Source organism: Haplochromis burtoni, unplaced genomic scaffold, assembly GCF_018398535.1.
Source record: "Haplochromis burtoni strain Fernald_Lab_line unplaced genomic scaffold, NCSU_Asbu1 Contig_209, whole genome shotgun sequence".
In the NCBI taxonomy this organism is placed as follows: domain Eukaryota; kingdom Metazoa; phylum Chordata; class Actinopteri; order Cichliformes; family Cichlidae; genus Haplochromis; species Haplochromis burtoni.
Window position 1 is genome coordinate 60,676 of NW_024582570.1, and position 10,906 is coordinate 71,581.

General features: G+C 41.4%; 1 protein-coding gene across 1 annotated transcript; it reads left to right on the plus strand.

The window, feature by feature from the left end:
• The first annotated feature begins 65 nt into the window (after window positions 1-65).
• LOC102303891 (dual specificity mitogen-activated protein kinase kinase 6) lies at window positions 66-10,900 on the plus strand. The gene is made up of 12 exons (XM_005936145.2): window positions 66-396; window positions 3,883-3,952; window positions 4,086-4,134; window positions 4,232-4,345; window positions 5,340-5,459; window positions 5,558-5,674; window positions 6,666-6,717; window positions 6,811-6,938; window positions 7,202-7,279; window positions 8,876-9,015; window positions 9,258-9,303; window positions 9,559-10,900. The coding sequence occupies exons 1-12, from the start codon at window positions 378-380 to the stop codon at window positions 9,634-9,636; spliced, it is 1,011 nt and encodes a 336-aa protein (XP_005936207.1). The 5' UTR covers window positions 66-377; the 3' UTR covers window positions 9,637-10,900.
• The last annotated feature ends 6 nt before the right edge of the window (window positions 10,901-10,906 follow it).

Below are 10,906 nucleotides of genomic sequence, written 5' to 3' on the forward strand. Positions count from 1 at the left end.
TCTTAGATTACCGGGAAATTGCCTGGAAACTACAGTCCTCGTGATGCTTTGCGCGCGGCCGGACGTACGTCATCGGAACCTTCAGCTGTCAGACTTTGGCCACCCTGCAGGTTTTGTTAGCAAACTAACGCGAACTCTGCGACTTTATTTAAAGTTGTGCATTCGTCTGCTAACCGATTTTGGATCTTAAAAGCTGGCGATTGAATCGCAAAGCTTGCACGAAGACGAGGCGACTCGTTTTTATTCGCTGCTAGCTCTTGCAACACAAGCCAGCGATATACTGAGCGGGTGTAAGAGTAAATGCAGGGAGGGAGGGAGTAAAAAAAAAAGGCAAAAGTCTTTGTGCTTCCCTTCCCCCTCATCAAAGCGAAGGGGAAATGTCTCTGTCCAAAGGAGGTAAGTGTCTTTGTTTTGCTCTCTTTAAAAAATACTTAAGTAAATAAATAGCCGTGCATTTATTGGAAACGCCGACGGGCAGTTTGTGGGGAAGTATTTTAGCTAGCTTTGTATAGGAAATGTAACCTTACCAGGTGGAGAGCTGCATGTATGAGAAGAGGGAAAAGAAGCTAGCCAGCATGTCTCTTCTTCAGCTTCCTATCGTTATACCCACTCCTGACATCCTGGTATCTCGTGGTAGCGTATTCATCACTAACATATTGAAGGCGCTTCCACTCTATACTTTATGTGATTAGTATTATGGCTAAAAGAATACCACCGCGTCGCTTCGTTTAACTTCCCGTGTTGTGGTTAGCTAACAGCATTTTTTTTTAAGACAAAAAAGGACTTTCGCCAAACTTGCCCCTCAGCTGGAAATCACAACGCTGCGCTTACCTCCCGTGTTTCTGTAAAGTAGAGCAAACTGGGATTACAGGTGTTTATATTTTTAGTACCCCCCTCCTCTCTCCTGACTTATGAATCATCTATTTTTCGTCTCCTTTTGTTTTGGTCAGTCTGTTAGCGCAAAAGGTATTTTTAGCCTCGCGTCCGGGAAAATACCTTTTGTATTTTTTGTGCGTGTGTTTGTGGAGTTTTCCCCCCTCGCTGTGGAAATTCTTTTCTTTTTAAAGCAGGCGGCGAGGCTAAGCAGCCAGGGCCAGTATCACAAACAAAAAAAACACACACCTTGGAAAAAAAAAAGTCAAGGTTCTTCCTCTGCGTCACACAGTGCGTGATGATGATCATACCGATGATGTCAATTTACATCTCAAGTTGACCGCTTGTGTTATTACACTATCGCGTTAGCGTTACCAAGACTGGGAGTGCTCGGTGTTTTTGAGACGGCTGGGTTAGATTGGCTGGGTGCTATTCAGACAGTCTCAGCCTTTGGCCTACCATAGCATGTTTTGACTTGCAGCAGTCTGTTGACAGTTCATTTGCTGCAAGCAGATAGCTGCTACACAGGTTCTGTGCTCTTATTACTGCGTGCAAAGCGGGTTGTGGAAGGATTTTTTTCCTTTCTTTTGGCCACTACAAGGAGTTGTACTTTCCCCGGTCAGTGGCGGTGTGGGTCTAAGAGCACTGCATGGCATTGTGGAGGCATGTTTGGAGATTGGGTTCTCTCTAACACACTGATAGGGTTGTGTGGAAGATTATCTGGGCATGAGTCATCATTGTCTTTATATGGACCCACTCTAAGGCTGGAACTTCCTGATGGTGACTCGCTGCACAGCTATTGGCACTTTGATCCCATGCACAATCCAGAAATTCTTGTTCACATTATGTATAGCATTGCTGTTCTCTGGGTATTTTCCACTGAACATCACTGGATTTCTAAGAATTCAATATACTGTTTGTAGTGGTTGACCTGAATGAACATCTTCCTATGTATGAAAAGAAATAATAATGCAGAATACGTCTAATAATTGCTTATAAAGCAAGTCTTTAGTGCAGACACTGGCATGGTTCCTTTTATGGTTTACTTCTGAAAAAGGCACAAGTTTCTGGGTAAGCACTAGGATTTTTTCCTCCCTAGAAACACTCTCTATTCAGAGCATTTCTGAGAAAATGTCCGTTTCCATAATTTTTTTTTTTTTTTTATTCCACGTGCAGCTTGATATACTTTGACTGTGTTTATTGTCATGGCACTATTGTGTCCTCTGAGGCTCAGTTTGCAACAGGGACAACAAGCGAGCCAACTGAAATGACTTCATATTTCCCAAAGGGTCCTGACAGTTTTTGAGTGTTTAAGCGGATGTGTCCCGTCTGACTGGCTGTGACTCATATCCCACTGCCCTATGGTTGCTACAGGGTCACTCCGCACACCACATGCTGTGTCCCCAAACAGGACGACTACCTGACAGGAGATCATATTCCAAAGCCACTGAAACGTCACTGCACATAACTCCCACATAACTCAAACTACAACATGCACATATATCTTATTGCTTAGGTAGTTTTTCGCCTGCTGCAGGAGGTCATTGTTAAATGCATTCGAAAGCTTAAAATCAGCTTTGGTATTTGAGATCTGTCAGTAATGTTGCCCTAATTTTGTTGCATGGGGACAGGCTTGTCTTATTTGTCAGGTCATCAGAAGACTGTGAGTGCTCGCGCTTTATCCCACGCAGAGGAAATGCAAAATCTATTTTTGACTGAGCATGTGTGAGTAAATCACACTCAATCTCTCCCTACCACATGAGACTACTGTAGTCTGTCCAGACACTGCAGGCTTATTTTAGGGTTGCAGCACAAAATGGATGTGTCTAGGTTTCATTGGTTGGCTATAGAATCGTTGTAGAAAGTTCACTTCCCTTCCAGCTTGAGCTACCAAAGGAGGGGTTTACCCAAACATACTTCCTCCACACTGTAGTGGTGTGACTCAGTCAGTGAAAGCAAGTAACAACGACAGCTAAAAAATCAAAGTTTTCGCCAATTGTTGCTATTTTTCCTTTCTAAAACTGAAGGTGACTTACTTGCACATTGAACTAGTTTCTCTGAACTATGGTTAGAACAATTACGTCACATCCTAGTGGGCGAAACTGTGGCCTCGCAGTCCCAGCGCACGCAGATAAAAGTAAACAAGGTCTTCTGTTTCTCCTCTCAAGCCTGGAACAAGAGCGAGCATGCTCGACACAAGTGTCAAGAGGAGTCGAAAGCTATTTTCCTCCCCTTGTTGTTCCTCGTAAGCTCGGTAGCTGTGTCATTCTGGCAGAGACTTGCAGCCTCTTGTGGGAAGTCTCAGAGGCTGCTGGTAAACTGTGTTTATGAATGGGTGGCTGTCAGGGAACTAGAAGAGGAACCTTCCACAGCTGCAGAGTTTGGACCATAGTTTGCTCTCCACACAACAAAAAAATGTACAAAGAACTTGAATTTGTTTTTGTAAAGAAAAAAAGGAATGATTGTATTGGTTAAACACTCAAAACACGCCAGGAAGGAAGGCTTGATTCCACTGTACCCCTCACTCCCCCGCTTCATTTGAGTCATCATACCAGTGCTGATTAGTCATTTAGTCCACCTTCTCTCTATGGAAGGGCCTTAGCTTTGGGCACACCTAATCTCCAGTTAGATAACAGGTCATTTGCTTTAGTTTGCGTAAGCGGAAGGCTACAGCAAAGTGATTGACTTTTAAAGTGCTCTTTACTATGAGAACAGAAAAGGAATTTAAAAAAAACATATCAATAAGCAAATGTGGATTATTAATAAAAAGGCAGTAGTTGAAACGAAGTATTCTGAACCTCAATTTTCATATTTTGTTGTGCAGACGATGGCAGCTTTACACTCAGTGCCAAATAGCCTTTTAAGTTTTGCAAGAAGAGATGAATAATTGCTCCACTGGCAGGACTGCTAATTATACAACTTGTGGTTTCTAGTGCATACAGTTTTCTTGATCACCACGTACTGAGATGGCAATGTTTTATTCATTTGTTTTAATGGTTTTGCTTTAAGGGAGGAAGAAAAGCCATGGGCTGAAGCTGGCCAAAGAAGTTTTTGCAACGCCACCACCAGAAGTAACAGCGTAAGGCTATTTTTTAATATTGAGATAGTGAGCCATGCTTCTCAAAGTTGGCTCAAATAGATTGATAAATCTCAGTTACATTACAACTGAGCATAGAATTGCTGTTGCTTATTTATTTCTTGTTTTCCTGCAGGCCCCCTCGAGCTCTTGACTCTATAACTTGTGTCAAAATTGGAGATAAGGTAAAGCTGGCTCTGTGTTCCTCAGAAACATGCAATTCTATTGATTTTTCCTGAGCTAAATACATGCAATGTCACAACTTTTCACTTCTTGGTCTAGAACTTTGTCGTGAAGGCAGATGACTTGGAGCAGATTGAAGAGCTGGGGAGGGGAGCATATGGTGTGGTGGACAAGATGAAACATATGCCCAGTGGTGTTATCATGGCTGTCAAGGTAGGCTGCAAAGCTACTACTCTGGCTACCTGATTTATCATCTCTGTAAATGCACTGTGTTTTTAAAATGCTAATATAAGTGATAGATGTATCCGGTATATGACCTCAGCTTGTAAACACTTGGAGCCTTCCAACTCAGTGACTCAATGTTTGAGGGGCAATGTAGATATAAGGAGCGCCATGGACAATTTGATTTAAGCTATACCTGCCCGAGTTCATGCATTTATTACAGATTTCTCCCATATTGGCTTCCCTTCATTGGCTCCTTGTTAAATCAAGAATTGAATTTGATATCCTTCTCCTTAGGTCTTGAATAATCAGGCCGTGTCATATCTTAAAGACCTCATAGTATCATGTTACCCCAACAGAGCACTTTGCTTTGAGACTGCAGGCTTACTTTTCTAAAAGTAGAATGGGAGGCAGAGCTTTCAGCTATCTGGCCCCTCTCCTATGGATCCAGCTCCCAGTTTGGATTCGGGAGATGGACACACTCTCTATTTTTAAGGTTGGAGTTAAAACTTTCCTTTTTGATAAAGCTTATAATTAGGTCTTGATCAAGTGACCCTTAACCACCCCTTATGTATGCTGGTATAGAGTCAGCCTGCTGCAGGACTTCATGTGATGTACTGAGCACTTCTCCACTTACCTGTGTTTATGCACCATTGCAGCATGCCATTGCAGTTTTGTCTTCTGGCTCCCTGAGTTTGGGTTTTGTCCCATCTCTTTTTCCCCTCATCCTCCAACCAGTCACAGTCAATGGCTACCCCTCCCTGTGCCTGGTTCTTCTGAAGGTTTCATCCTGTTAAAAGGGACATTTTCCTTATCACCATTTCAGAGTGCTTGCTTGCTTGTTGGGATTTTCTGTCAGACACTGTTGGGTCTGTACCTTAATGTAAAGCACCTTTAGGTGACTGTTGTGGAGCCTTGGCACTATGTAAATAAAGCTAAATTGAATGGTGCTGAAACTGCAAATCTATGATATTTGTGTCACCAGAGGATCCGTGCCACAGTCAACACTCTGGAGCAGAAGAGGCTGCTGATGGACCTGGACATTTCCATGAGGACCGTGGACTGCTTCTTCACTGTGACTTTCTATGGCGCCCTATTCAGAGAGGTGAAGCTAGTGTTTAAACGTCATTCGTGTATGACTGTGCTGTGCACTGTGTGTTTCTCACCTTATTAATGGTCGATCGTCTTCTTGGGTTTTTTTAGGGTGATGTTTGGATCTGCATGGAACTGATGGACACATCTTTGGATAAGTTCTATAAGAAAGTTATTGAGAAGGGCAGAACTATTCCCGAGGACATCTTGGGCAAGATCACGGTAGCAGTAAGTAACGTCCTCGACATTTTAAAGCCAGTATCACTAAGGTGGATGCACATGTGCATGCAAATACTCTAAAGGAGTAGCTCACTTTCCTTTTCTCTAGAACAAATGCTTACTTTCTTTTTAAGAGGAAGATAAGTAGAATGACAGTTTGTGGTTTTGCTGGTGAACAGCAGCTGGGCGTAGAGACTTTCTAGAATCTTGCCATCACATTGAGGTCGCCAGTCAGGCAGAGCTACAGTTTGAGATGCTCAGTATGGATGCTCTGATAAGCGTTTGTCAGAACATTCTCACAAGTCCCTCCAGTTCTGCAAACATTTTACATTTCTGCATGTGTACGATTTGGAAAAAAATCGTAACTTTGATGTGTGCAAAACCCCAAAAATACAACAGTAAGAAAATGGTTTAAACAGCAAATTTGAATTTGTGTTTTTTGCAGAGCATAAGCCTCATTTGATTGCTGTGAAGCCTTTAAAAAAAAAACAAAAAAAACTGAGAAGTTTAAGAGTGATAAAGTTTATGCAAAGCACAGTGTTGCATTGAAAATAGATATGATTATGTGGTGGAAATCACTGCATGGGCTATGCAAGACTTCAGGAAGCTTTTAAAAAGACTCATGAGAAACTTTGTTGAAAAACAAACACAACAAATGTGGCACTGAACTGTTACATTATTGTGACATTATTGTTTTTAGAACTACACAATTTGGTCTCTTTGTTTCCACAACACACACACACACAGACCAAACACTACCATTAAAAGTTATGCAGCACAGCGGGAGAATGCACAACTTCTTTTCAAACTTGTTTGCATCAAATTGTAAATGAGCATAACGCAACCTCCTGTTTGTAAATTTTCCATATCAGATATGTTTTATGTTCAAATAAATGTTAGGTATGAATCATTTGCAAATCACCATATCCTTTTGCCCTAGCATAACACATAATATATATATATATATTCTTTTTCTGAAATTTTGTTATTTATTCTACAGATTGTAAAGGCATTAGAACATCTGCACCGTAACCTGTCAGTGATACACAGAGGTAATCAAAAGATCAAATCACAAATGTACAGATTTTTCTCATCATTTTTAGTCTTTTATGTGCTCTTACACTCTTAACTATGTTTCTCACCAGATGTAAAGCCCTCCAATGTTTTGATCAACACCTTGGGCCAAGTGAAGATGTGCGACTTTGGCATTAGTGGCCACCTGGTGGATTCAGTGGCTAAAACGATGGATGCAGGCTGCAAGCCCTACATGGCGGTGAGTGAGGACTGTCAGAGCCTCTGCTGCCCAACAGTCTAAGCTTTCAGACATCCTCCCTGAAATGTCAGCTCACAAAACCAGAGCATTATTTGAAATAGTCTTGAAAGTTTTCCTATTTTGGATACTTCAGAATGTTCAATGATTCTAATTCATGTCTGACTTTGAGATTCATTTTTTAAATTCGTTTATTAAAAAAAAAAAAAAAAAGTAATGATCAAATATTTGTACCACTTATCTGTTCCTAATGTTTTCTTTTTCAGCCTGAGCGGATCAACCCTGACCTCAACCAGAAAGGCTACAGTGTCAAGTCGGACATATGGAGCCTCGGTATCACAATGGTGAGCGGAGCTGTACATGGAAATTTGGATCTTTTCTACCTGCACGCAAAGAAATGTTTTCAAAAAGTAGTGCTGCCTCGTAGCATCCACTGACTTACCTTTTTACTCGCATGCGGATAAAACCACTTTTAAAGGTTGCAAACCGTCCTTTTTCTGTTAGATGATGAACGCTTTTATGTGCTCTGCTGCTTCGACTTTATTTTGGATCCACACCAGTCACACAGATGGCAACCACCACACTCACAATGTTGGTTCAGTTTTATGTAATCATCTGTCCATTGTCCTGTCAATCAGAGCAGTTAATATGTCACAAAAATAAAATGATAAACTCAATTTTCTTGTCAGAAATCATGAGAACGAATATGCAAACAATGGCAGGCTGCCTCGGGTTGATTTGTGTAACTAACCATTTGGTGAGATACAATGCTACCAGCTAATGCTGAGTCATGGTGACCGTTACGCTTTTGATAACCGAGCCACACGGATTCCATTTCATTCGGCTGATAATAGTAGTTCATGGTGGTTTCAATTAATATATAAAATGGCTTACAGATTGCTAGAACTTTTATTAACTCGTTTTTACTTTCACTCCTAAATCTGATTGCTCTGACATGAAGGATACATTTCAGGCTTCTCAGTAAAAATTGGTCTAATTCAAGACAAATGCTGATTAAATTTTTTTTTGAATCAATTTTTTATGTTGCATGAAACCATTTTTAAATTTTTCAGCAAAGTGCTGGAAACATTCCTCTGAGAATTTTGTTCGTCTTGACATGTTGGCGTCACAGTTATTGCAGATTTGCCAGCTTTGCATCCTTGAAATGAATCGCCTGTTCCCCCACGTACCAAACATGCTCTGTTGGATTGAGACTCGGTGACTGTGGAGGCCATTTGTCCTGTTCAACCACCAACTTGAGATGGTTTGAGCTTTGTGACATGTTAAGTTATTCTGCTGGAAGAAGCATCAGAAGATCATAACAGGATAAAAATGGTCAGCAGCAATACTCTGGTGGTTTGTGGCATTTTAATGCTGCTCAGTTGATTCAAAGGGATCCAGTGCGACACTTTTAGGATCCTCCAAATTCTGACCCTACCATCGAATGATGAAGTAGAAATCTTCTATTGCTCAATTTTGGTGTGCCTGTGTGAATTGTACCCTAAGTTCCCAGTTCTTAGCTGACAGGAGTGGCCTCCACTATGGTCTTATGCTCGCTGGATTTTTTATTTTTTTTGTTCCATAGATCGGGAGTGTTTTCTTAAATACTCAAACCAGCCTGTCTGGCACCAACAGCCATGTCCATCCAGTTCTGATGCTTGGTTTGAAGTGTTTACGTGCCTGAATGCACCGATGCCATGTGATTGGCTGATTAGATATTTGTATTGGTGAGCAATTGAACAGGTGTACATAATGAAGTGGCCAGTGAGCGTAATAAAAGTTTCCAATTGTGCAAAATTCAAATTCTGTAGAAAGAAATTTTGCAAAATGTGCTGAGTTTCTGCAAACATGAAAGTAAACCAGTACATGTAACATGTAATCATGAAGTTGAGCTGTAATGAGTACAGTATTTGTTGAATTTTCCTTTCTTTTCTTCTTAGATTGAACTGGCCATTTTGAAATTTCCCTACGACTCATGGGGAACTCCCTTTCAACAGCTCAAACAGGTGGTGGATGAACCTTCTCCACAGTTGCCTGCTGACCGTTTCTCCCCAGAGTTTGTAGATTTCATCTCTCAGTGGTGAGTTTCACCTTAGATGGCAATCATTACCTTGTGCTTTAAAAAAAAAAAAACAGGAAGTAAACAATGAGATCCAGCAGGGGTCAGTGTTTGCCGTTTGTTTACTGAAAGAGGTGGAGGAGAGTGTTTCTGTGTGTAACAGGACATGAGACCATGCTCACACATTTTAGTGCTTCTTTTGTATAGTTTTTGTATAAAATTGTTATTATTTTTCTCACTTTTGCATTTCTTTTGTTTTACAGCTTAAGAAAGAAGCCCAATGAACGACCGGCTTATACGGAATTGATGGTTAGTTGTTTGTAAATATTTGATCACTTTCTCAAAAATTCTAAACACCTGTCATGTAACAAGCAGTTTTGCCGCCATTAGCATTCCTGCCATGAAGATCAGTGTCTCATTCTTTTTTTGTCCACAAGAGGGCAGCCTTGTTCTTTTAACCCAACAAACCTGTTAAATTATGTGCATTTAACATAAGAGAGCTGTAAGTAGAATGTTTTCCTGCCATTCTGAAACATTATGTATTTTCTATTTATATGTATGCAGAAACATCCATTTTTCACCCTGCATGACTCCAAAGAGACAGACGTGGCCAGTTTCGTCAAGGTCATCCTGGATGACTGATGTGGTCTCTCCAGGCTCCGCCTCATCGGGGATAGGCGGGACCTCTCAGCAAACGAACCTATGGCCTACCTTTTTGTGAAAACTCACTGGAATGACAGACTCATGCACCCACACACAACAAAGGGGGTGACCCAAAGACTGACAGCAGCCCAACAGCACTGGAGTTGGACAGCAGTGGTGATATGAACTTGTACGGTCAACTGGAGAGGTTTTAATTCACTCTTCCCAAGATTCCTGTGTGAGCAGTTATGCAGTACGACAAAATATGAACTCACCCCAATTTGTTGTTCTTATCTTGTTCAGTCCCCCTCCAAAAAATCCTTATTTTAACTCTTTCTCTAAAGCGGACAGAGCCAGCCTTTATTTGTTTGTGACACATATTTTATGCATACTTTCAATTATATCTGCAAAACCATCAGTTAATGTGTATGCTGTTCTTGTACTGAAAGCTATATTTGCATATCCGTTTGTATCCGTTTCAATACTGTAGCTCATTGAAAAGTGTGAATTTTACCACACTAGGGCCTTACTGGTCAGCTCGGATCAGGTCTGACCTGGTTGCTGCCCACGTGTGATTGATCAGTGCGGGGGCTCCAGTTGTTGCGGGCCAGGCTGTGTGGGAGGCTCCGGAGCTGAGACAAAACGCAAGAAATGTCAAAGGTCATATTCTGGATAAGTCGAGTCGCACAGATCTGATCCATGCAGTGGGCCCCTCCCCGCATTGTGGTTTTTTTTGGGTATTACAGAGTTGGCTCCTGTGCTGCCATTGTTACTGCCTGGTGGTGTTCAGGGGTTTGCCTAATCAAGCTCACAGCTTCGTCTTCTATGTGCCATTTTGCAAATCGTTCTCATGACTTATTGCATTAAATAATTTGTGTTCTTTTTTGCATTTGTTCTTTCCTGTGTTTTGTTTTCCCCCCCCCCCCTTTTAACCCCACCTCCCCCTCCTCTCAGTTCCTTCTTATCTTATTGATTCTGGTTGTTTTTGTTTTAGAGATCTTTTTATGCCTTACACAGGCAGTATGTTAGGGAAATAATTTATGTTTGGAAGATGTAAATATCTTTGTTTTGTTTTTTCTTTATAAATGTAAGATGACACTGTCCCAACCTGTCCCGGTGTAGATGAATGGTAGAGTGGTTGGATTAGTTTGTTTTAATGCAGTGTGACACGCATGCACACAAAACTCACAGGGCAAGCTGACTGGGCCAGGACTGATGTGCTCCACCATTCAGGTTTCTGCGCTCTCCTATCAGTACTCAGAGATGACAC

What these genes read in the sequence shown, in the direction of transcription:
- LOC102303891 (XM_005936145.2), top strand. An exon ending in GTGTCAAAATTGGAGATAAG is followed by an intron (nt 4,135 to 4,231) that starts GTAAAGCTGGCT and finishes TTCTTGGTCTAG; the next exon opens with AACTTTGTCGTGAAGGCAGA. An exon ending in CCTGTCAGTGATACACAGAG is followed by an intron (nt 6,718 to 6,810) that starts GTAATCAAAAGA and finishes GTTTCTCACCAG; the next exon opens with ATGTAAAGCCCTCCAATGTT.